Source organism: Engystomops pustulosus, chromosome 5 (assembly GCF_040894005.1).
Source record: "Engystomops pustulosus chromosome 5, aEngPut4.maternal, whole genome shotgun sequence".
NCBI lineage: Eukaryota > Metazoa > Chordata > Amphibia > Anura > Leptodactylidae > Engystomops > Engystomops pustulosus.
Window position 1 is genome coordinate 147,945,913 of NC_092415.1, and position 25,878 is coordinate 147,971,790.

At 41.9% G+C, this 25,878-nt stretch overlaps 2 protein-coding genes across 7 annotated transcripts in view; one reads left to right on the plus strand and one right to left on the minus strand.

Annotated features, from left to right (window-relative positions):
• COA1 (cytochrome c oxidase assembly factor 1) overlaps positions 1–6,059 on the minus strand; it is a 58,379-nt gene extending 52,320 nt beyond the window's left edge. For 2 of the 5 annotated variants that reach the window (XM_072153349.1, XM_072153350.1), the window contains exons 1-2: positions 5,900–6,059; positions 3,305–3,342 (exon numbers count right to left, since the gene is read on the minus strand). The gene's annotated coding sequence lies outside the window, so the exon portion shown is untranslated. Of the gene's footprint in view, positions 1–3,304; positions 3,343–4,254; positions 4,310–5,004; positions 5,024–5,899 lie in introns of those variants that run through there. The other 3 variants (XM_072153351.1, XM_072153352.1, XM_072153353.1) reach the window with 3 other exon arrangements.
• Positions 6,060–8,635: 2,576 nt separating this feature from the next.
• Positions 8,636–25,682, plus strand: BLVRA (biliverdin reductase A). Of its 2 annotated transcripts, none has more exons than XM_072153354.1 (7): positions 8,636–8,790; positions 17,033–17,160; positions 17,250–17,369; positions 18,022–18,119; positions 19,824–19,931; positions 22,871–23,042; positions 23,133–25,682. In XM_072153354.1, the coding sequence occupies exons 2-7, from the start codon at positions 17,042–17,044 to the stop codon at positions 23,386–23,388; spliced, it is 873 nt and encodes a 290-aa protein (XP_072009455.1). In that variant the 5' UTR covers positions 8,636–8,790; positions 17,033–17,041; the 3' UTR covers positions 23,389–25,682. The 2 variants fall into 2 exon arrangements, with proteins under 2 accessions (XP_072009455.1, XP_072009456.1); XM_072153355.1 differs by lacking the exon at positions 8,636–8,790 and adding an exon at positions 12,675–12,735.
• Positions 25,683–25,878: the final 196 nt, after the last annotated feature.

Below are 25,878 nucleotides of genomic sequence, written 5' to 3' on the forward strand. Positions count from 1 at the left end.
AATAAAGCATGTCATATTTGAACACTAGAAAATTCTATAGATACACAAGACTCCAGCTTTGTGAGGAACTTTGGTTATGCCATAGAATTTTACAGCATTCACAGATCCATTATGTTTCTGCCGCAGATGTCGTGCTAAAGGGGTGTCTCTCCGATTAGTAATACTCCCACAAATTATCACCCAAACTTCACAAATAGTATTTCCAATGAACAGGCGGTCCCCTACTTAAGAAACACGACTTAGTGACGACCCCTAGTTACAAATGGACCTCTAGATGTAAGTAATTTACTCTACTTTGTCACAGAGACCAAACAAATTTTTGTTTGTCTGGGGTTACGATGATAAGATATACAGTTCCGACTTACATTCAAATTCAACTTAAGAAGAAACCTACAGAACCTACCCTGTACATAACCTGGGGACTGCCTGTACCCTACCCCGCACACACAGCCTATAGACCACCCCTTCAGATTTACAGTTAATGAAAGAGCTTATTGAAAGGTTTCACTAGTGACACTGGACGTAAGTGTTTATGTTGATAGAATAAAAGGGCAGCCAACACAGCCACTACACCTATATGTCCCAGTGATATTGCACTGACCAAGCAAAGTCATGTCTTTATGAGGGACAAAGTGACTGTGTACCAGTTCTCTTTAAGTGAGCGACCTTTTCTGTAGGTTATCTGAGGTATTACGCTTATGGATTCTCTGATGTCTGGATCCATAAGAAGAGTATCCCAATGGTCTCACCATTATTAAAAGCAGCTTTTAATCCAATTGGGTCTTCAGCTGTTAGCTTAGGTTTATCAATAAGCAACATTTTCCGGTCCTGGTGCAATGCAAAATGGAAGGCTGGTCTCAAAATCCAGTCAAGGTAACCCTTCTGTCTAAATCTCCTCCGGAGAGTATGAGCCTGATTTGTAAAAGTTAAAATGTCGGAACACTTTCTCCACAGCTGGAGATGGTGTCCACGTGGAATGCCAGGTTTGAGCTGGAAAGGAATTGGTGGCAGTAGACTTACAACAGTATCAGGGCTGTAAATCACTCCACTTAGAAATTTTAATCTTGTATGGTGCTCAAGCAGGACAACTAATCCTTCAGACATGAATAAAGTAAGTTAGGCACAAGCTTGATGCAAAGTAGACTAAAATTTATTGAGGATTTAAGCGTAGCAATCCAAATATAGTTTAACGTTTCGGTTAACTCATACTTTAATCAGACACGGATTGCAGGGTAGAAAAAAATCAAGATGTAGCAGAGCTGTGTCAATGTGTGTAATATGCATCTCATGGATCTACTCATCTCATCTCTCTTTCTATGTGTCAGATAACAGTAAATGTTGAGAAGCTAAATGAAAGTGTACCTGAGGTTCACTCTCCATGACCACTCTCCAGTAAACCGGACTATCCAATAATCCCATCTGTACAAGATCGTTTGGCGCGTTGCCTGCTGTTGTTTGAATAAAGAACTGTAAGTTATTTTTGAACATCGTTGCCTCCACCTGGTCCCTAATACGGCTGTAACATCAAGGGCTCCCTCATTCACCACCCAGGGACTCATACTACGGACATTAAGGGGTTGCCCCAGGGAGAACCAGTACATCGGCCTCTCCGTCCATATTTCTTGCACACACACCAACTGCTGGAGACCTGCCAGGCTGTAGGTCAGCCCTCCAGTCCTCATACCAAGCACCGTGACACTAGCGTGCCTAGGTCTCACCTGCCAGCCACTCTGGTATTCTGGGCCACGGCTGTCTCCAGGACCCAAGAAAAGGCTAGGCCCCAGTGGGGGGATGTTGCAGTTGTCTGATCGATCCTATTATATACTGCCATACTACAGTATGGCAGTATATGGGGTTTTCCTCCTCATTCATTACAATGTGCTAAACACCACAATACAACTCCAGTAAATTAAACTTCTGTGAAAAAAGACTTGAATCTTAGGGAGCAACACTAATTGACAGTCAATTTCACATTTAGCAAGACACACTCAATAAAGGAGTGGTTTTGCTGATGGGGACCACAGACCACTTCTCTGTATCAATGTTTTCTGGTTGATGTTTTGATATTTAGAATTTTGGTGGTGCTTTCACACTCGTGGTAACATGAAACGGACTCTACAACCCCCAAGTGGCTCAGGTAGTGCAGCTCATCCAGGATGGCAGATTAATGCGGCTGTGACACAGCACCAGGCAGGATGCTTAGCATTTGGCAGAGAACACCAGGATTGGCAAATTTGCCACTGGCTCCTTGTGCTCTTCATAGATGAAAGCAGGTTCACACTGAGCACATGCGAAAGACGTGAAAGAGTCTGGAGACATCCTTCAGCATGACCTTGTTGACGGTGGAACAGTAATGGTGTGGGGTAGCATAGCCCTCCATGAGCTCACCAGAGGTGGCCTGATGTCATTAAGTACCGAGATGAGATCCTCAGACCCCTTGTGAGACCATACGCTGGTGCAGTTGGCCCTAGGTTCCTCCTAATGCAGGACAATACTAGACATCATGTTGCTGGAGTGTGTCAGCAGTTCCTGCAAGACGAAGGCATTGAAGCTATGGACTGTCCCGCTCCTTTCCCAGACCTGAATAAGATCGAGCACATCTGGAACATCATGTTGCCCTCCATACACCACAGACTATCTAGGGGTTGGCGGATGCTTTAGTCCAGATCTGGGAGGAGATCCATCAGGAGACCATCTGCAACCTCATCAGGAGCATGCCGAGGCATTGTAAGGAGGTCATACAGGCATGTGGAGGCCACACACAATACTGAACCTCATTTTGACTTGTTTTAAGTTTGCCCACAAAACTAAAGTGGAATTTCAAATCCAGGCCTCCATTTGTTAATAAATTTGATTCATTTATTATTTGTGATTTGTGAGCACATTCATCTTTGCATAGAACAAAGTATTCAATGAGAATATTTCATTCATTCAGATCTACAATGTGCTATTTGAGTGTTTTCTGTCAGCTGAAGGCAGAATGTAGGAGAAGCTGCAGCTTACAATTTGCAGAAGTACATGCACCCATGTGCATCTACAGTCGGGGGTAGGGAAAGGTCATGAAAAGAAAAAAAAAAACAATATAAAAATTGTTATGAAATTTAAAGCTTTTCCAAATTGACCTGGACCTTCAGGTAAAGAAAAGCAGAAATTAAAAAAAAAAAAAAAAAAAAAGATTTGTGTATAGTGATATTTCATGAGATTGAGAAGAAAGACGAGTAACCCCTCATAAGACACACAGGTTCTATGAGAAGTCGGACTTAAATGATCCACGACAGGACAAGTGAGCAATCTGGTTACTTACAGTTTAAAATGTCAGATGAACAGAATACATCAGGTGATCTAAATAACAAAAGACAAGAAGAAATAAAATTTACATCAAATGACAGAATTCATAACCAGAAATTCTAAAAGGGATATGACCATAAACTCCTGACTGTGGACGGGCAGATTTTTCTCTCATGAAAAGCTTCTCTTGTACTGTGGGGGTAGGGGCAAGAGACAGAGAACACTACAGAGGCACTTCCTGTCCAGCATCATGCAGAGCCAACACCAGGTCTACAGACAAACATAAGGTCTTCATCCAAGGGGAGGGGGCATATCATTGCTGACTGTGTGTTTTATTGATTAGGTGAGGCAGCAGGGCTAAATGTGTCATTTGAAAGTGAAGTGAAAGTGTAGCAAAACCCTGTACCATAAAATCTAAGCCCATTGTCAACACAGCACAGAGGAATCATGAGTTGTCTACTCAGCTAGTCCCAGCCCACACTGCTCAATCTTACAATGACCATCAATGAGTGATGGGAAATAAAACAGCAATAAAACAAAGTTAAATTGCAAAGAAAGGGGATAAAAATTCTTTGTAAACATCACTAGGGGATTAAAATTTGAGAACTTTCATGGGCAAACCCCTTTAACCAAATACACCAAGTCATCTCTGACACAATATCCAAGTCCTTTTGGTTCCAAAGCTTGGAGGGTTTAGATCCACTAGTTCTTCCTAAGGCTACATGCATATAAATGTGTGCTTTTCACAGGCCGCAAATACTGGCCTATTTGCGTATCATCAACGTGTGAGGTCCACTCATGCTATTGACAATAGAAAAGGATTGCCTGAGCATGGCAGAAATAGGATCTGCTCCGTAATTTGTGGCCAAGGGAGTTGCCTTCCACCTGGGGTCAAATGAGTCAACATGAGAAGTTGTAGGGGATGGAGCATAATTTTAGACGGATATATCTTGGGTTCTATAGTACCTAGAATCATGGTTCTGGTATCAGATTAAAGATGAGAAGTTCATGTTTCAAATCACTACAGAAACAGAGATGAGGCAGTTAACACAGAAAGTGGAATTTGATCTTTGTCTACAGCTTGCATTCCCAACAAAGAATTTAGCTGCCCATATTTCTGGTTCTGCAAGTCACAGAACCACAAACATGATGTGATTTGAAAGCTAAAATTCTTTAGAGTATACCAACTGCACACGATTTGTCCTCAGCCTGTGTAAATAGACTCAAGTGCTCAACATATACCACGAAACAAATGCAGTGAGTTGGAGAGGAGAAATTGCCTCAGAGAAATATCATGCAAGAACTCTCTGGAATCAGCCGTTTCACCAGCGAGGAGTCCTTGCATCATATTTCTCTGTAGCTGGAGCTTCTTGATATTTCAGGTGGATTGAGCACTGGCAACAAAAGCATCACGACTGGCGCATGTTATGACGAGTTGTGATCAATTCCCGCCACTGCACTAGAATAGCGCTGGTTAGCTATAAATCAGATTGAAGATTAAACTGCATTTAAGACACTTAAAGCTAGGTGTAGGCAGAGCACTTCCCCTACAAGACAACAGGTTCCTTCTGGGTAACAGATCCCTGGCTTGACCTTCTACCTGATCTTTGCTCATCCTGCTTTGAGCCTAGTCCATTCAGATGAGGACAACTCAGCTGTTGTGTAGCCTAGATCCCTATGTAACCCTAATTCATATTACTGAATAGAGATACACACCTTCCAACTTTTGGGGGAAAGAAGGTGGGACATCCTCCTCCTGTCCTCCATCCTCCTTCAGCAGCCCCCAACCACAGGCCTCCTCCTCGCGTGGCCCGTCCTCATCCTCCTGTCCTCCTCCTCCTGTCCTCCTCCTCCTCCTGTCCTCCTCCTCCTCCTGTCCTCCTCCTCCTCCTGTCCTCCTCCTCCTCCTGTCCTCCTCCTCCTCCTCCTGTCCTCCTCCTCCTCCTCCTGTCCTCCTCCTCCTCCTGTCCTCCTCCTCCTCCTGTCCTCCTACTCCTGTCCTCCTACTCCTGTCCTCCTACTCCTGTCCTCCTACTCCTCCTCGCCGCCTCCCGTCCGCCCATAGCCTCTCCACCACCCCCTGTAGCCTCCCCACGCCTCCCGGCCATCTCCCGTCCTAACACCGTCGGAAACGGTGTCAATGTATTTGCCCAGCGTATACGAAAGGAGGTTTCCCGACATATACACCTAACATACACAATAAAGTGTGATGTGTTCCACGCCTAAATTTGTGTTTTTAAAAACACAAAACAAACAATTGAAAAACGTATGCATTTTCAATGCGTTTGAAATTGCAATAAAAACAGCACACGTGTCACTGGCCTCAATTTTATCCTCCCCACTTTTATATATCTCCCCACAGTGGGAGTATAACAAACAATATGGATGCACTTCACTTACTAAAAAGCAGTGATGTGAAGGTAGACTGAAGCCATAGTGAGCACAATGTGACACATGAACCACAGCTGCAGAGAAGACAGCAAGTAGCGGAGGTGTACAAGGTATACAGTCATGTCTAGTAAAAAAAGATAGCAGGTACCTAAACTGGACTAGGGGGAGGGGACACAGCCATCAGGGACTGCAAATGGTGACTAGCCAAAGGGGCACCTACCTGTATAGTGTGCAGGCACCTAAGGAGACAGCTAGAGGGCTTACAAAGGCCGCTGTGTGTCTACTAGGAATAGTTACTCCTCTGTGCTACATGCTAACAGGTCATGAAGTGCTACGGTCACATAACAGGAAGCAGTGTATGCTGCAGTCACATGACACGCTGTGTTGTACTCCCGGAAATGCAGAGCACAAAGGTGGGCGGAGTCTGCATGGCTGCATTGACTATGACGTTAGGTACAGGGGATTGGCTGAGCGGAGGAGGAGGGTGTGAGCTGTACTAGGTGCTGAGATGCTGAGAAAGGAGATGTGTATTGGTAGTGAGAGAGAGGATGGAGATCACCATAGCAATGGAGTACATGTCCTGGGCCATACCTTCTGCTTACAACCTTCTCCAGAGTTAACACTTTGTGTTCCAGCAGCACCACTAATCAAACTAAAGCTGTAGGGAAAAGGGGAGGATGGCCAGAGCAACAGAGGGGGCGTCCACAGTTCAGTTTATCAGATGCCCAAACCAGGAGTGGAGTGAAAATAGAGGAGTAGTACTTCTTAATGATAAGTCCTCACCCATTATCATCCACACCTGCTTTTGGCTTCGAAAACAGCATCTTAAAAATGGAACGTGTGGCTGCACCCTGAGGGCGCGTTCATAACACGACGCTAGAGCACATGGGGCTAGGCTTGGACCAATCGAATATGCGGTTCCCGGGAAACACATGCGATTGATAACCCGATCGCATCGCATGTTATGAACGCGACACTAGCAGAACGTCTGAACGCGCCCTCAGTTACATTGCGATTTTTATGCATTTTTGAACATTCCAAGGGCTTCAGGTTCCAAGGTTACATTGCGTTTCCACTGCATCTGCAATAACACAATGTAACCTCGGCATGTGGTCAAGGAATGTGTCATAAAAGGCATCAAAAAACGTGACGCAACCCTAAGGGTGGTGGCACATGTGGCGTTTTGAACCCGGTTTTAGGCCGTTTTCAATCAGTCTGTTTAAAAAACGCATGCGTTTTGAAAACGCAAACATTTTTTATGCGTTTTTAAGAAACTGCTTAAAAACGGGTTCAAAGCACTTAATGCGTGCCACCACCCTAAGGGCACATTCACACGTTCCACTAGAGTCGCGTTCATAATGCGCCACTAGCACACAGGGGGCTCGGGCGAGGCTCAGAGAAACGCATGCATTTCCATGCATTTCCTGTGAAACGCATATGCGATCTGCCCGAGCCCTGCCTCCTGTGCGCTAGCGTCGCGTTATGAACACGCCCTAAGGGTGATGCCACACGTGGCATTTTTGGTCCTTTTTGAGCATGCATTTTCAGTCCGTTTAAAAACGCATGGGTTTGAAGGACAAGATAGGCCGCGGTCACACGCGGTCCGTTCATGACGCGACGCTAGCGCACAGGGGGAGATCCTCGGCCCGAACGCACATGCGTTTCCAGACAATCGCATGCTTTTCCCTGGAAATGCATCTGTGTTCGGGCCGAGGACCTCCCCCTGTGCGCTAGCGTCGCGTTATGACGGACGCCTAGCGGTACGTGTAACCGTGGCCTTATACTTTTTGAGTTGTCCTCCTTTTCTCAGGTCAATATCTTCCCAAGCTGTGTATAGCTCCCTCCCACTGTCAGGCTTATAGCTTAGGGCAGTGGTGGCGAACCTATGGCACGGTTGCCAGAGGCGGCACTCGGAGCCCTCTCTGTGGGCACCCAGGCCATCACCCCAAAATGAAGTTCACCAGACAGGACTCAAAGATTCTTCATGCAGAATCTTCTTGCAACGAAAGACAAATTTGCTCTCCTTCTTTTAACTTCATTGGTGTCTTCAGGAGGCTGCTGATTGAAAGTTGTTAAAGAATAGGGAAATATTAATTGCTGCTTAAATTGCTGTGTTGGCACTTTGCAATAAATAAGTGGCTTTTGGTTGAAGTTTGGGCACTCAGGCTCTAAAAGGTTTGCCATCACTGGCTTAGGGTGATGCCACACATGGCGTTTTTGGTCCGTTTTTAGTCCATTTTTCCCAGTTATCTTAATAGATAAACAGTTTGTAAGCAGCCAAATGCATGGTAAACTGCCAAAAACGGACTGAAAACGGATGTTTAAAAACGGACCAAAAACTCCATGTGTGACATCACCCTTAGGGCGCTTTCACACGTTGCGTTTTGACCTGTGTTTTCATTGCGTTTGAAACACATATACAACAGCTGAGGAGAGGTGATTTGCCTAATTACATCACTGTTAACATTTCCGTTTACAAAGCGCATCGTAAACGCATGCGTTAACATTGCGTTTACAAATGTAAACGGTAATGTAATTAGGCAAATCACCTCTCATCAGCTGTTGTATATGCGTTTCAAACGCAATGAAAACGCAACGTGTGAACGCGCCCTTAGGCTACATTCCCTCTACCGTGAGCCCGCCGCACCGTAGCACGGCGGGCACACAGCAGCGCGGGGAGAGGAGGAGGAGGTGAGCGCAGCTCACCCCCGCCCCTCTCCATAGCGATGTGTGGCCGCGGCGCCGTAATACGGGAAAAGATAGGACATGTCGCTCCCGCAGGGCGCCGCAAGCCCATAGAAGTGTATGGGAGACGTATATCGGCCGCATATACGTCGGCCGTATATACGTCCCCCATACTGTAGTGTGAATGTAGCCTAATACTGGGTAATTATATTCCCCCTCAGCTGGCTCAGCCTGTCTGATTAGTAGTGTTTCTGCAGGAACACAAAGTGTTAACTCTGAAGAGGAAGTTCCCGCCCACAACCCATGACACTGGTGTCTGCCTGTATTTGTAGGATGAATTAGATACACAAGCTGTGCATAGGCGCAGAGAGACAGCCATAGAGCAAGTGTTATACACAGTCACTTACTGCATGCCCCTAGTGACAGGTAAGTAATAACCGGGGGAATACCTGTCATGTGGCTGAATAGAGGTGATCTCTGGGTTATGATGTCTGCACTTCCCCGTGCTACAGTGTTAGTGCACTGGATTACACAGCTGTGCGGGAGCTACCTGACAGGGGGACGCACCTGTATTGTAGTTTGGAGCTGTGAAACAGGCGGTGCTCCCCCACATGTGTAAGGGGGGGCGCTGTGCTCCCTCCACCATGTACTGTGCTTGTATGTGACTATGCTTTAATAAGTCATGTGAAGGAAGAAAGAGCAGTGCTGAGTGTCTAAGGGATGCCACACATGGCGTTTTGAACCCGTTTTTGGTCTGTTTTTAAGCAGTCTGTTAAAAACGCTGGTTTTACCAATTATCTTAATTAAAACTGGTCAAAAAATGCATGCATTTTTAACGGACTGCTTAAAAACGGACCAAAAAAACGGGTTGAAAACGCCATGTGTGGCATCACCCTTATTTGATGCTACTCCAAATAGAGCACAAACCCTGACATCCCCAGTCTCCATGCGATGATGTCCAGAGTGTGTCAGCTGTGCCGTCTATGTTTTCTCTTCCATCAATGAAGATGCACAGAATAATTCACGGTTATACTAAACCTGTATTGCTATTCATCTGTGAACAGGCAACACTGCCTATTACTACATATAAAGCACTTTATTGTTTTATCGCAATTCTTCTTAAATACAACAAGAACAAGCCCTACTATGAATGAAAAGCAATACGGAGTCATTTATAGGGCATCCGTACCAAAAGAAATATGGCGGAAATGGATGCAGCGCAGATTGATTGCATGATCCATTGGTTCTTCATTTTGCCATATTCTGACGCTTATAACTCTTTCATACTTTGGTGTAAGGAGTCATGTTTTGCAGGATGTGATGATGTTTACGTTGGTATTAGTTCTGGGACTATACGACATTTTGGTCACGGTATTATTTAAATTTTTATATGTTGCAAAATGACAGAAAAGTGGTGTTTTGGACTCTTGGAATAGCCACTTTTTTATATTGATATTGTTTATTTTTTATATCAGTTCTAGGGAAACCGTTATCTGAACTCTTTTATTTATGAACGACTCCACGGAAAACAACTAACACAGAGGTCCAGATAACATCCGTACCAGCAGTGGCCTAACTCGAACTTGATGGGCCCCAGTGCAAAGTCTATGCCTGGCCCCTGACTATAATGTATGAGTCTTTTCATATGGGAAAGTGACACCTAATGGCCCCCTAAGCCTCATGGGCCCGGTTGCAACTGCACCCCCTCAAGTTAAGCACCTGTGTACAGGCAGTTTTGCTCTGCAAAATAGACCCAGAAGGATTTATCTGCGTGGGACTTTTCACCCCTGGCCATCCAGTAGGTCATGTGACTGGAGCTCAGTTACTCAGACACGTGACCTACAGCAGCCGTAGGCTTGATATGTGAGAAGCTCTGCACTCACAGCCATCAGCAGGATCGAGTTTTCTGTGTGACAGCATTCTCCTGTACTGTGACAGGGGCTGGCATCAGTCCATACAGCGCTCACACTGGCTGCTGTGCCAGCCCTCGTCTACTCTGAAGGTTGAAAGTTGTTCCCCTTTTTGTCTCAAGTGGCTATTAAAGCACAGAAAACGGGGGCTGTAACGATTTTTCGTGTATAAATAGATGTCTAATAGCAGTATATAGTTGTACTACTGATAATTTCATACTCCTCATTGGCTAAAAGTACATCTCAAAATGGTAAGAGGAGTATTATTACCCAATGTTAGTGCATCCTCTGGGCTACCACATGTCCCCAAACTACATTCCTGAACATTCTTTAGGTTGAATTGTGGATAGTTCTCAGAAACCAGTCAGAAAATGTACCCTGTTAGTCTACAACTTTGCCTCGGCAGGGGTAATAGATCAACTATTGTATTGCAAAGGTCAAATTCCCTACCCTAGATCCTTAGCTATAACATCCCGTAGACAAGAGGTTCTCAACCTTCAACAGCCCTTTTTTTTTTACAGGGTCACCTAAGACCATCGGAAATATGTGTTTTTCTAAAGGGTACAAGTAAAGAGCTCTGTGATGGCTTGTTTTCTGCGTAACAAATTGCACTTCTTAGTGGTATTTATTATTCCATTCCGTATACTGGGAAGTGTGGAAAAAAATTGTGCCATTTTTTTTGTGAGCTTAGATTTTGCAGTTTTCACCATGCATCCCAAATGACAGCTCTACTTCATTCTTTGGGTCAGTATGATCACTGAGATAACAAATTTGTATGGGTTTTATGTTTTCATACATGTACAAAAAAAAATTCTTCATTTAGCATTTTGAAAAACCCTAACACGGCTTATACTGGAGTCTATTAAAAAAAACAAAAAAAAACTTGCCTTCCCACCGTATACTGGGGGACGGGGATGCTGGCTGTATACTGGGAGGCATGCACTGGCAGACTGTATACTGGGGGACAGGGGGCTGCAGGTTGTATACTGGGGGCAAGCTGGATTCAATGCAGTTCCTACCCTTGGCTTATACTCGAGTCAATATTTATTTATTTTTTTCCCAGTTTTTTTTTTTTTTTTTTTTTTTAAATTGGGTACCTCGGCTTATACTCGAGTATATACAGTATTTAGCTTATCGGAGTTGACAGGTTCTGTTTATTTTATTATTTTTTTCCATATTCTACTGGGGTATTATTGTGAATACTGGCTACTGTGGGGCATTTCTGGATATTGGGGGGATCACTATGACTACATATGTGTGAAGCATAGTAGAAAAAGTACAGATATGAAGTAGCAAAAATAATAAAAAAAAAGCAGTAAAAAATTTATAGTTGCGGTTGCCACAACATGAGAAACTATATTAAAGGATTGCAACATTGGAGGTTGAGAACCACTCCCCTAACTACGCCTGTTGCAATTGTCCGGTTTTGCTGATGCATATGTAACTTGTATGGCTAGTTTTAGGCACTGACTGAATTTAGTAAGTGACCCTTGTTCTTACTTTTCCAAACTATTCTCTGTACCTCAGCTTTTTTCAACGTATGATGATGAAACCATCCATTCATCTTCTTATCTTCTACACAAGGGTAATGCTATGTGTCAGAAGAAGGCCATCAATATCCTCAGTAAAGGAAAGGTGTTTTTTTTTTTTCCCAGTAGTTTAGTGTTTTACTTAGGGTTTTATACTTGGCGCACCTTTCTGAAGTTGCACAAAGGTAAGGTAAGAGTTCTCCTTATGGAGTTTGCCAAATAAGGCCACCTCATAGGGTCTCCTCAGTAGCCAAACCACTTCCCTACGCTGTACTGAGACCCAACCAGGTTGAAACAGTGCTGCCTACAGTTGGGAGTCTGTTCCTTCTGGAATAGATATACTGGTTTGGCTTAATCCCACATCATGTTTTTAGACTTTTTGTAGGCCATACTTGGCATTTAGGGAGCTGCCTTTCAAGGTAGCAAAAAGAGGCATTTTTTTCCATGTAACACATAGGAAAACGTATTTGCATTGTTCCTAGAAGTTGCGCTTAAGAAATGATGCAACATACAGGAGAGAACAAACGGCTTCTGTGTGTGGGTAAACACTTATTGGGATATTTGTGCAGTTATTAAAGCAAACCCAAATACAGCCCGCAATTATGAATGTGCAAAAACATGCCTCAGAGTTCTGATAAATACTCCCACCCCATTGATTATTTATCATTGTGTAGCCGAAAGACCCTACAACGCAAATGTGCGCCTATGTTTCACCTTTTCTACCATGCAATGTTTAATTTATGTAAAAACGAAGTTTGAAGAAGGGGTTAAAGCTTTTCCTGTCAGGGTGTGACGGATTTTCTTTTATCTATAACAGTCATGCTGTCTTGATACTTGGCCAGTGTCAGCAGTATTGCCACACTTCCAGTATCCCTATCCATACCCTTGACAAGGCGTCCTACGTGAAACACGTGTCGGAGTCAGCTCCCTTGGTCTGTATGCATATACTTTCATACTGCCCTATTTCTCAGCTCTGTTTGATTTTCTGAAGGGTTTCTGCTGATATATTCTAGCGGATTTGGCTATTGGATTTAACGGTAGTTTCTTAGGAGTGAGACTCCACATATAATTTGTTAGTATAAATTGTGACTTTATGTGGGCCATTTATTTTCTATGTGCCTTTACACTTTTTATTTTTTGTGGTTTTAAATTTAACTAATAAACCTCTGCTTTCACTGACAATGTATGCACTCTCGGATTCCTTTGGTTGTGTACATTATTTCGTGTTGAAATCCTTGGGTCTATTCTAGGCTCAGTTTTCTATGTCCGTTTCTCAGTATTGTTATAGGTACCCTTTTATTAAATGTCAACAGTGTACTTCTACTAAGCTGTGTTTTTTTTGTTTTATTTTCCTTAAGTTGCAAAAGAATGTTTACAAAATCTTGCAGTTTATAAGTTTGGCTTTACAAGGCCGTGCACTAAAATGATTATTATTATTATTGGTTAGTGCTCCTATATGTACATGGAGAGAATTACTTCATGCAACTTTTTGACAGATTGCTGTCTAATTTGGCTACTTTTTACTATTTACTGTCAATAAGCCACTAATATGTCTCCAATTAACAAACTACCAATACAAAGTTATTTCATTCAAATAAAACTTTATATGCATGCATGATTATACATAATGATCAGAAATACAGCTATTCCCGGGATATGTATAAGACCGTTTCTTAAGTTAAATTTTTATATGCAAGTCAGAACTGGAACATTTTGTAATTATAGTTAATTGCAGCCTAGGTCTAAAGTAAAGCTTTACGAGAGGTCACAGTGGGCAGAGTTCCATCTCTACATAGCAGTGGGGTGTCCCTAAGTTGGGGACTGCTTATGATTATGCATCTAAATTATTAGAGATAAAATGACACATTTTTTTTTGGAGGAAACTGCACAAATAAAAAGTGGTTCTAGTACCTTATTAGGTCTTTTCTTGGATACAAGATGAGAAACCTTTGGCCATGGAGCTACAGTTAGGGCCAGAAATATTTGGACAGTGACGCAAGTTTTGTTATTTTAGCTGTTTACAAAAACATGTTCAGAAATACAATTATATATATATATATAATATGGGCTGAAAGTGCACACTCCCAGCTGCAATATGAGAGTTTCCACATCCAAATCGGAGAAAGGGTTTAGGAATCATAGCTCTGTAATGCATAGCCTCCTTTTTTTTCAAGGGACCAAAAGTAATTGGACAATGGACTCTAAGGGCTGCAATTAACTCTGAAGGCGTCTCCCTCGTTAACCTGTAATCAATGAAGTAGTTAAAAGGTCTGGAGTTGATTGCTGTGACCAGACAACATGCGGTCAAAGGAACTCTCAATTGAGGTGAAGCAGAACATCCTGAGGGTGCTGTCACACGTCGCGTTTACTGCATGCGTTTAAAAAAAGCATTGCTACAGCTGAAGGGATATTTCGCTAATTAAACAGCTGTTAACGCTTGCGTCTACAAAACGCAAGCGTTAACATCGCGGTTAACGTATGTGGTTGTTAACGCATGCATTAACGCCGCGGTTAACGCATGCGTTTTGTAACATGTGACATGTTTGGAGTAGCAAAATCAACAGTCGGGTACATTCTGATGAAAAAGAAAATGACTGGTGAGCTTGGGAACTCAAAAAGGCCTGGGCGTCCACGGATGACAACAGTGGTGGATGATCGCCGCATACTTTCTTTGGTGAAGAAGAACCCGTTCACAACATCAACTGAAGTCCAGAACACTCTCAGTGAAGTAGGTGTATCTGTCTCTAAGTCAACAGTAAAGAGAAGACTCCATGAAATACAAGGGTTCACATCTAGATGCAAACCATTCATCAATTCCAAAAATAGACAGGCCAGAGTTAAATTTTCCGAAAAACACATCAAGAAGCCACCTCAGTTCTGGAAAAGTATTCTATGGAAAGATGAGACAAAGATCAACCTGTACCAGAATGATGGGAAGAAAAAAGTTTGGAGAAGGAGGAGAACGGCACATGAACCAAGGCACACCACATCCTCTGTAAAACATGGTGGAGGCAACGTGATGGCATGGGCATGCATGGCTTTCAATGGCACTGGGTCACTTGTGTTTATTGATGACATAACAGCAGACAAGAGTAGCCGGATGAATTCTGAAGTGTACCGGGATATACTTTCAGCCCAGATTCGGCCAAATGCTGCAAAGTTGATCGGACGGCACTTCATAGTACAGATGGACAATGACCCCAAGCATACAGCCAAAGCTACCCAGGAGTTCATGAGTGCAAAAAAGTGGAACATTCTGCAATGGCCAAGTCAATCACCAGATCTTAAGTCTGGATTTGAGCAAGTGAAATGCATGCTCAATTGGGTTAAGACTGAAAGACCCTGGCAAAGCATTAAGAAGGAGGAAACCCAGCGTTTGGTGATGTCCATGGGTTCCAGACTTAAGGCAGTGATTGCCTCCAAAGGATTCACAATAAAATATTGAAAATAAAAATATTTTGTTTTGGGTTATGTTTATTTGTCCAATTACTTTTGAACTCCTAAAATGTGGAGTGTTTGTGAAGAAATGTGTACAATTCCTAAATTTTCTATCAGATATTTTTGTTCAACCCTTCAAATTAAACGTTACAATCTGCACTTGAATTCTGTTGTAGAGGTTTCATTTCAAATCCAATGTGATGGCATGCAGAGCCCAACTCACGAAAATTGTGTCACTGTCCAAATATTTCTGGCCCTAACTGTATACAAGTACCATATGTTGTCCTGTGGTATATATGGACCTGTAGATCCATCACACCCCTCTGTATTGTTTAAATGCAAGACACTTTGTGCTGGTTACTAATCGCATATGTTTAACTGGAAATGCATGTGTGCTCTGGCCAAGGCTGGCACCTCATGTGACTGCACCCTCGCTGAAGCGGATGTGTCAGCTGGTCTAGTAAAATGGCAATGGAAATTTTGCAAAATGGTGACCATTATCCTACTGAAAAGAATTGCAAGTTGGAAGCACTGCCATAAGAAACACGGGTGAGCTGGTGCCGGTACTTACTTTCGTTAGTGTTATAAACCGCGGTATCGGGGTTTTAACACTTTTTAAACTTTAGAGCAGGAGAGGCTTCGGCGCTGCGCGCAACATCTCCGCTATTTCCTATGTAGGCGCGCGCGATACCGCGGTTTATAACACTAACGAAAGTAAGTACCGGCACCAGCTCACCCTGAGCTGGTGCTCGGTACTTACAGCTTACCCCTACCATTCTAAATGGTAGGTTTCCTTTAATGGGTCGAAAAACCACAGTGCTAAATAGGAGTCCTTTTTGACTCTAAGGTCCCGGGGTTAAAATAAGAATAGCCTTTGACACTGGGATAACTTGAGCCATAAACAATTGTATACTATAATGTGGTGTTAAACTGGAATGTTAGGATCACCCTTTTGTACTAGCAGTTCAGCATTTTTATGGTGACCTCCCAAGTTGTGTTTGGGTAGGTGACATCCAAAACAAGACTGACTCCTAGAGGATAAAACGCTTATTGCTAGAACCGCGTTTGTGTCACATACATGGGGGGGGGGGGGGGGAACTAACACTTCTCCAGAAGGGTAATAATATTCCTATTAATACTCCTATTTTTGGGGAATACTCCTCAGAAAGATCAACCAACAGACTGACCCTATCGCGTTGCTTCCCCCCCCCCCCCAACATTGTGGCTGTTGCCACCACCCCAGACCAGGCTGTGGCTGGCAATGCCAACCAGTGACATTCCTTCCCCCACCCCATGCCAAACTGTGGCTCATGCTGCCACCCCTCCCCTATATTTGTAATTTTTATGTGTTGTGTTTTTTTTTTTTGTTTTTTTTTTGGGGACTTTTCTTTTATACAGATCACATGTAACAGTGACCATTTGTTAACATCCCATAAGATCACTGTTATCAGTGTTCTGCATACAGACATCACGGGATCCCTCTGCAGGTACAGCGCTCAGTATGAGCTCTGTGTTTGGGGGGGATGCTGTGGTGGGGGACTTCTGATCAGACCCCTGTCACAGTAAAGCATCAGGCTGTCCATGTGACACCATACACTCTGTGGGTACACTCGCTGCTCACTGTACATGCTGCACGTTCACTGCTTGCTGCACGGACACTGTACTTTTACGCATGGCAATTATTTTGGGGGATATGGTGCCTAATCATGGCGTGTGAATATGGTGTATATACCAAACAAACCCATATACCCCTTACTGAGAACATCCTAACGTGAGTTTTCTTTTTTGTAGATTGGCACAATGTTTGGTGTAGTCGTTGTAGGAATTGGCATTGCAGGCTCTGTGAGAATCAGAGACCTTCTTAACCCTCTGCCGTCCAGTCCATCAGAAAGTCTGAAACTACAAGGCTTTGTGTCTCGGTCAGTGTCCTCCTTGGCATTGCTGCAGCCTTTGTCTGGTGATTATGTTCTGGCTCATGGTGGGTACTAATAATTCTTGTCTACCTCAGGAGGGAGCTGGGCGAGTGTAATGGTGTGCAGCAAGTTAGCCTGAAGGAGGCGCTTCAGAGTAATAAGGTTGATGTGGCGTTCATCTGTACAGACAATCAGAACCATGAGCAAAGTATCAGGTAATTTTGATAAATATTAGTTCTCTATAGGTTTTTAGTTTGTCTGGGAATAGAAATATCAAAGTTTACTCACAACAGAGATCTTGATGTATATTACTACAAATTTCTATAAGTCTAATCTGATCAGTTGATTGTCTTAAAAAAAATAAATAAATAAAAAAAATTTTATAAATAAGTTTGCCAGCATAGTAAGGCCCTGTGCAGGCGAATATATGGAGGTTGTTGCTATGGCCGCAGCACAGCCCCCCCTCTCGTGTGTGTGTGTGTGTCCTAAACTGACTAATTTACTAACATTTTGGTTTCCTACAGTTTGAGGGGAGAGGTAAGAATAATATCAGATTGTCCCCATCCCTCCCCTGCCATGATCGGCATTACATGATGGGCCTGATATAGGTTCTAGAAGTAGATGAACTCATGTTTTAATATTTGTGTAACAATGTATGCATAGAAATATATCCGGTGTAACTGGAAAGCAGGTTTCTTGCTGAAGCCAGCCACAATGTGCTTGACGGCATTTGTTTTGGCTGTTTTTTTTTTTTTTTGTTTTTTTTTGTTTTTTTTCTATGCATATATGTGAATGAGCTACTAGAATGTATCTTATTGTATCATCTTTGTGGTATTTGTGATTGATCTATTGCTTTTTTCCATCCAGGAGTTTTTTGGAGGCTGGTAAACATGTTCTTGTGGAGTATCCACTTGCTTTGTCTGCACAAGCAGCTCATGAGTTGTGGCAGCTGGCTGAACAGAAGGGTAAGGACAGTTCTGCGTCAGATCCATTGTCAGTTCACATGCAGTGTTTTTGTTTTTTTTTTTGTTTTTTTTTTTGTTTTTTTTTTGTACTTTATTTAGTGTTTGTTTTAAAACATGGTCTTTTTCTCAGTCCTGCTTTTATATGTATGTAGTTAAGTCTTAGGGCTCATTCACATGGCCGTCTGCGGGGATGTACATGCGGCCGCATGTACATCCTCCATAGACGGCAATAGCGGCACAGCACAGATGTGGTGCCATACATGTGTGGCACCAATCCGGACCGCACACCGCAAAATGATAGAGCATGCTCTATCTTTCGGCGTGTGTGCCGCTATTCTCTATGGAGGGAGGAGAGGTCACCTCCTCTCCAGCACACGACAGTACCACGATACCGCGTGTGAATGTACCCTAAGTTGGCATATAAGCACAAGTTCTCCTATAATTTTTTTTTATTTATTTTTTTGATCCAAAACAAAATGTTACCTTTCCAGGCCCCACTAAACTTGTCTAACCTGGGTGGCGAGATGCCATTCACCATTTTGCCATTTCTCTCACTGTCTAGTTGGACAACTCTTTCAGTGTTCCTAGATCAGTTTAAAAAACTTTAATTTCTCTGTACCTTTTGATTCTGTTACTTCTTTATGTTACAGTAAGTCATTCAAGTCAGGAATTTCCTAGAATAATACACACTATCCAGGTTATTGGGCTGTTTAATAAAATTAAAAAATAAAACTAGATGCAGGTTCCTCAGCAGGGCATGCATGGCCTTTAAGTCTCTGTATGCTTAAAAAACAACTATGCCAGAATAAAAAGAATAGTCCCACCAACATTTTACTCTGCTCCAGACCTCTAGACCTTTTGGATTTCTAGTCATTTGTGTTAAGGAAGTAGCTTGGATATCCTGCTATTAAGTTTTAGCTTCCGGCTACACTTTCATAGAAACTAGATTTGAGTAAACTTTGAAAGAAAATATCAAAGACCTTCGCATATGGGTACCATATATATTAGAGTATAAGCTGAGGTACCTATTTTGTACACAAAAAAAACTATTGTCTCTAGTATAAGCCTAGGGTGGGAAATGCATTGGTCACAGCCTCCACCCAGTATATAGCTAGCACACCTCTAGTCTATAGCTAACCAGCCCCCTGTCCCCCAGTATATAGCTGGCCCTTACCCTTTCCACTATACTGTATAGCCAGTCAGCTCATATCCCCACCACTATATAGCCTGTCAGCCCATGCTCCCCCCAGTGTATAACCTGCAAAGTCTGAAAGTGTATCCGCCGTTTGAGATTAATTTGAATATGCTATTGGATGGAGAGTTGTGAACATTTTTCTTAATGTGTGTGTGTGCTTTTCTTTTTTCAATCTAACTATTTTCACTATATGGAGGTCCCAATTCTACCCTGTACAGTGTTTGTCTATGCAGGGAGATTTCCCACAGGTCTAATATCCACAGCAGGGTTCTCCTCTCAGTGGGGAGGAGACCTTTCAGCATCTGAAAAAAAAGTCTGGCGAATAACTTGTGTATTAAATGAGGATCACTGTGGAGTTGTGACAGATTTTGCTGTGTGTTGTGTTACTGTTGCTGTGGGTAAGGCTTTGGGAGACCATACCTATACGCCGTAAACCTTATAATTAGTGTTATTATGCGTTAATAAGGGACAAATAATAAATTTTACCTTCTATTAATTGTTTTCTGCAGGTAAAGTCTTGCATGTGGAACATATTGAGCTTCTTACAGAAGAATTCAAGCAGCTGAAAAAGGAAGTAGATGGCAAGGAACTGGTGGAGGGGGTCCTACATTTCACAGGTAACTAGAAGTGAAAATTTCCTATTTGACAGTGGCAGACTATTAAGACTTTTTTCCATTCTATGATACACATAGACAGTAGATAAGAGGGATTAGAGGATGTAACTAATGTAATTCACTTGGTTGGATATTTCAGTAAAAAGCAATTGAACTAAATGTTATATCCAATTTTGTAACCATATACCTAAAACGCCAATTGCTTGGAGTGTAACCTAATGTAAGGAAAGATTTTTAAGACCCCCTTTTATTCAATATAGGGAGGAAGTTAAAGGACATTTTCCATGAGGATCATGCTTACATGCATGTGCCCCCCCTCTGCCAGGATCTGCTCTTCTCCTCTTCATAAGCCCTTGTTTCTACAAGAAATAAAAGGTTGCAAATGAGCCATTAAAAAAAGGGCTTAAAAAGATTAGCCCATGAAAGAAAGTTCTCAAATTTTAATCCCCTAGTGATGTTTACACAATAAGGATAATTTTTAACACCCTTACAATTACTTACTTTAAAATTTTACTTGCCGTATAAGCCGAGTATAAACCTCTGCTTATACACGAGTCAATAAAATAAACTTGCATACTCACCTTCGGGTGCGGCTCCTCTTCTGTCTTCTCTGCGATGCTCTGTTCCCTGCGGCTCCTCTTCTGTCTGCTGTAACAGGCATGCGCTCTACCGGCTTGCGTATACTGCCGCGGCTCTGCCGGCTGTTACAGCAGACAGGAAAGGGGGACCAGAGCATCGCAGATAAGACTGAAGAGGAGCCGTGCCGAACATCGGGACCATCTGAAGGGGAGTAATAAAGGGGGCTGGCTGGTTGTATACCTGGAGGTTGTGACCAAGGCATTTCCAACCCTCGACTTGTACTCGACTGGTTTTACTAGTTTTTGGTGGTAAAATTATAGGCCTCGGCATACACTCCGGTTGGCTTATACTCAAGTATATACGGTACTTTTATTGGGTTTTTAGCTCATATAACTCAGTGATGGTCAGTGTAAAATTCCAGAGTGTGGGCAGGGACTCTCTAAGCAGACACTTCATGTTTGCTTTATGCTATGATATGCTTGTGCTGATATTGGGCTTGGATTATCATGGTACAGGTTTATATACACTTTTATTTAGCTTCTGAACATTCTCCTTGTATCTCACACATAGAAAAAGAGAGATGGGACAGATCAGAGATAAGATCCATGAGATGGATATAAAACACAACAGCTCTGCTAACTCGCCTATAACACAACTGTCGGCCATGCTATATACCTCCACCCCCCGAGCTGGGTATGGGGGTGCCATTCGTCTCCACAGCAACCCTGAGGTCCAAAGAGCCCCAGTGCTGCCCTGTCTGTCTGCTGGCGCGGACTCAGCAGTGCAGGTGTCAGCCGGACGGGGACCAAAAAAGTTATGTTTTTAATAAAAAATTAAAATTCCCTTAAATGTCCTTTTATAGTGTAAAACTCCCATCGCACACTATGAAAATTGTCACGTCTGTAACAACCTGTGCTATAAAATAAAATCATTAATAAAGCAATTATGTTTTTTGCGCATCCAAGCAAACAAAAACATAAGTTATCAAAAAGTCACATTTACCTCTGCATGATACCAATAAAAAGTATGACTTGTGCCGTAATAAATAAGCCTTAAAAACGCTCAATCAACAAAATAATAAAAATCTTACACCGCTTAGTAGACGGAAATGCTAAATCTGTTCCTTCCCTTCCAAGCCCCGCACTGCACCCAGTGCACAGCAGTTTGTGATTGCTTGGGGGATATTACTGCATTCAGGAGAAATCGGGCAACAAACTGAGGGGCATTTACTTCCTCAACACCTTCTAAAAATAAAAATTTGGGGGCCAAAGCAAGGTTTTTTTGAAAAAAGACTTTCCATTACATGAGCCCATGTAATTACATTCTATAAAACATCTGTGGTGGTAAAAAGCTGAATATAATCTAGATGGTGTAATTATCCAAAATACGATCATTTATAGGGGAGGTTCACTGTTCTCGTAACTCAGGAACTTTTCAAATGTTTAATGACTTCTGAAACCAATGTTATCAAAATCTAAAAGCTCAATGGCTCCTTCCGTTCTGCGTCTGCTGTTGACTTCTAAAGTAATTTACATTCACATGTAGGGTATTGCTGTACTAGTAAGAAACTGCACAACAAAATTCAAGATGTGTCTTCTCTTTCCATCCTGCATGAACGTTTACATTTTAGAATTAAATTTTTTTGTCAAAATTCCAAATGGAATGTTCATTATTTATTTTATTTTTTTTTTATTCTTGTGAGATGTTTTAACAAGCTTAACAAAGAATGTTTTGGACTAGTTTGAAGGGTGCTGGTTTAAAAATGGGGCGATTTGTAGGGAGTGTCTAATAAATATAACTTTTAAAACCATTAAGATGAATTGTACTCTAAAATATGTATTGTATATTGAAAATTTGCTTGAAAAATTGGAAAATCGCTGTTCGAACTTTAAGCCTCCTAATGTCCTAATAATATAAAATTGCATCTAAAAAAATTGTGTGCATAAAGCCGACATATGGTTAATGTTAGTCAGCAACTAATTGGGGCTGTTAGTCTAAATGTATAATGAGTATAACATTTTAGAAATCTTCACAATTTTCTTTTTTTTTTTTTTTTTTTTAAATACCGTAAGTACATTAATGCTATATTTTAGTTGAAATCTATTGCAAGTGCAACATATAATGAAAAAGTCTCAAGTTATAACTGCATATCATGACACAGGTAGTTTTGGAAAATCCAGCTAAGTCCTTTAAGGGTTAAGAAGCTAAAAGAAGAGTGGATCCTAACTGAGGGGGATACACCAGCATTACAATGTATTTGGCTTACAATCCTTTATCCTGGTGGTAGATTTCTTTTAAAGCAATTTTCTTTCTCTTGATAGATGTAATCATTGAATCACTGAAATGACTTTTAATTTGTTTAGGAGGAGCCCTAGATGAGCAAAAATTCGGATTCCCTTCTTTTAGTGGCATTGCTAGGATAACATGGCTGGTTGATCTTTTTGGAAGTCTAAATGTTACTTCAGCCAGGCTAGAAACAAATAATGATGAAAAGTACAGCAAGCTAACTGCAAATTTTGCTACTGGTGACAACAGGTAAGTATCTGGTCACTATTAGACGTCTTCTCTTGTTGTCATTTATTAATAATTGACACCTTAACACGAATGTGCTCTTGATTTCTCCAGACCACTGACTTGGATTGAAGAAAGGGCTCCAGGCTTGAAACGTGAGAAAAAAGTCAAGTTTACATTTAAGTCTGGTGTCCTAGACACTTTTCCTCCAACCTCTAGAGGTGCTGTGGGACCTTTTATGCTGGATCAGAACTTGTTTGCACAAAAACTCCTGGGACACATATCCACGGAAGAGCTAGCAGCAGAGAAGAACCGCATCTTGCATTGCATTGAATTGGCAGAAAAGATAAAACAATATTGTCAGCAGTGAGAATATAACTGAACAACCAGTACCTCACATCTGCCAAATACAGAAGCTTGAAAGAGATTGTACAAGTTTTTCTTATTGAAGAATTGTTCATACCATTACAAAATAGGGCTTCTTCAAGCCACCAACAGGAATTCATCTCCACATTTTGTGCCTAAATTATGAGTTGGTCCTTAATAACCCAGAGATATAATCTAGTCCAGAGTGTAGCTGTAAGTTATGCCTTTCCCTGGCCTAAATATATATATATATATATGTGTGTGATTTTAGGAAGCCGTTGCACTAGGGAGATTTTTGCACAAAAAAAAGCAACTTTGCAACAGTAGAAGTTGTTCAATCCCAATTTTTATGTGATTTTTTTAAGCTGAATCGTGCCAAAGATGTTGGATTGTATACGCTCTTTAGACCTTGGCAGCCCTTCTTAAAGTGAATGTGTCACAAAAAAATAAAAAAAAAATTTTGTTCATGTTTTTAAACTTTTTTTTCAATTGGCATAAATATATGAACTGTTTTTTTTTTTTGTTTTTTGGATTCTAAGATGCAGCCCAGATTTAGACATCAAAAAAAGAAAAATAGATGTGCCACCAATAAAACAAATTCTCTGGTCACACGTACATCGCTGCTGACACAATATCTCTGCTAAATGTTCTTTCACACAGTCCTGCTACATTTGCGCACATACAGCTCTGATTCACAGATGGGAAGTAACTTATCAACACCAGTTTTGGTTGTAGAAGCGTTTATATAGTTGCGAATGCTAGCGTACTGAAAGAATTTGCGATTATAATGGCGACTACGCCACCTCCACACCATGTGGGCCTAGAGAGGCGTGGCAGCTGGTGGAGTAGGCAGGTGTGGGGCGTTCCTTTGTACGTTTTAAAACCTGGCAAAGTTTCACCCGACGGATGCATCAAGAGGCCAAAGCCATATTTTGAATTTCAGTGAGACAGGATATACACTCCAAACTAGTGATGGGATTGGGTCCCATCCAGTGCACCAGAGAAGTTTTATTAAGAGTGCAGCAAAATTCTATAAGACTGCTGTCATAGACCTGTGCACAAGCGCCAGCATATAAGTTCCCCCATAAATCCCGTTTACATGCAAGATCACCTTTCCCCCGACATGTACCATTATCAACCCTTTCTAATGATTAATTCAGCTATCAAAAGGATAGAATTAATAACTCCCCTCCTCCTCCCCCTAGCATCAGCTCTTTATTCCCCAGCTTCTCATCCCCTCAGTGTATTCTTTCCTCCAATCTCCTCCAGATCTGCAGCCCTACAGCTACTCACATTCGCCATGTAGCTGCAGGGCACAGACCCATCATCCTATGTATTCAGAGTGTCTGCTCTGGGTCATGTGACTTGAGAATCTCATGACCTGACTGTTATCTAGGGTCCTTGAATTTTACAGTTTGGGGTGTCTAGAAGATAGGAAACCAGTGTGCTTCTCCACCATCTCTATTACAGTGGTCTGGCAGGGCTGGATCCTCCTGACCTTCAGACTATAAGATGGCACTCTTAACACTTTTTCACTTTTTAACATTTTGAATAGCTAAAAACAGCATCTGAATATATGTCTTAACCGAAGGTGTAACTAGGAGAGGATGCAGACTTCTGCATAAGGGCCACCCTTCCCCTTAAACCTTAAAAAAATTTATGAACTCAAACACATCATATACACATACTTACAGTATATACACAGGGTTATTTATCATGCCATGATCTCATCAAAGTTCAGCAGAAGAGATCCTGTTGGCTCCTTTCCGTACTCTTCTATGGGCCATGTGCTGTGGTTTCCTCTGAAGATCCCTATTTTGGCCAAACACATTCTATCATCTACTCAATATTCCAAGATTTAATCAAATGATCAAAGAAATGCCCCCCCCCCCCCCAAAATTTTTTTTAAAATTTTGATGACTCCCCTTTTCTAAGAGTTTGCTGCTACCTCCTGTGCGACTTAAAATCCTGTACATATTCTTGTCCTGAAATACTAATTTATAGGAGAACAAAGGGAAAATGCTACGTAATTCGCTAATTCTTGGGGAGCATTGTACAACTTTGAAAAGAAGAGGTGTGTGTGTGTTTTTTTTTTTTTTTTTCTTAACATTTCTGCAATAAAAAAATGTCTTAAAGATTTAATCAAACTTCTTCAAGATACAGCATCTCGAGGAACCTTACATGGCATGAGGACAGTCTTTCTTTTGCCAGGGATGCACAATTTAGTCACAACCGCAATTCTGAGATTTGTTTTCATGTGTAACGTATTCTAATAAAATTTACATTTCACTTGTACAATGATGTTGCTTCATCTTATCCCATGTAATGCATATACTTCAGGGGTCTTAGACACCCAACACCAATTTTGGATTTAAATCCTTGAGCAGAAAAATTTGGAGGGTGGCTTGAGTGGCCATGGGCCCCCTAGACGGCTTGGGCTTTCAAACAACCTATATTATAATCTACTACTGGTCACTGGAGAAGCAGACTGGAG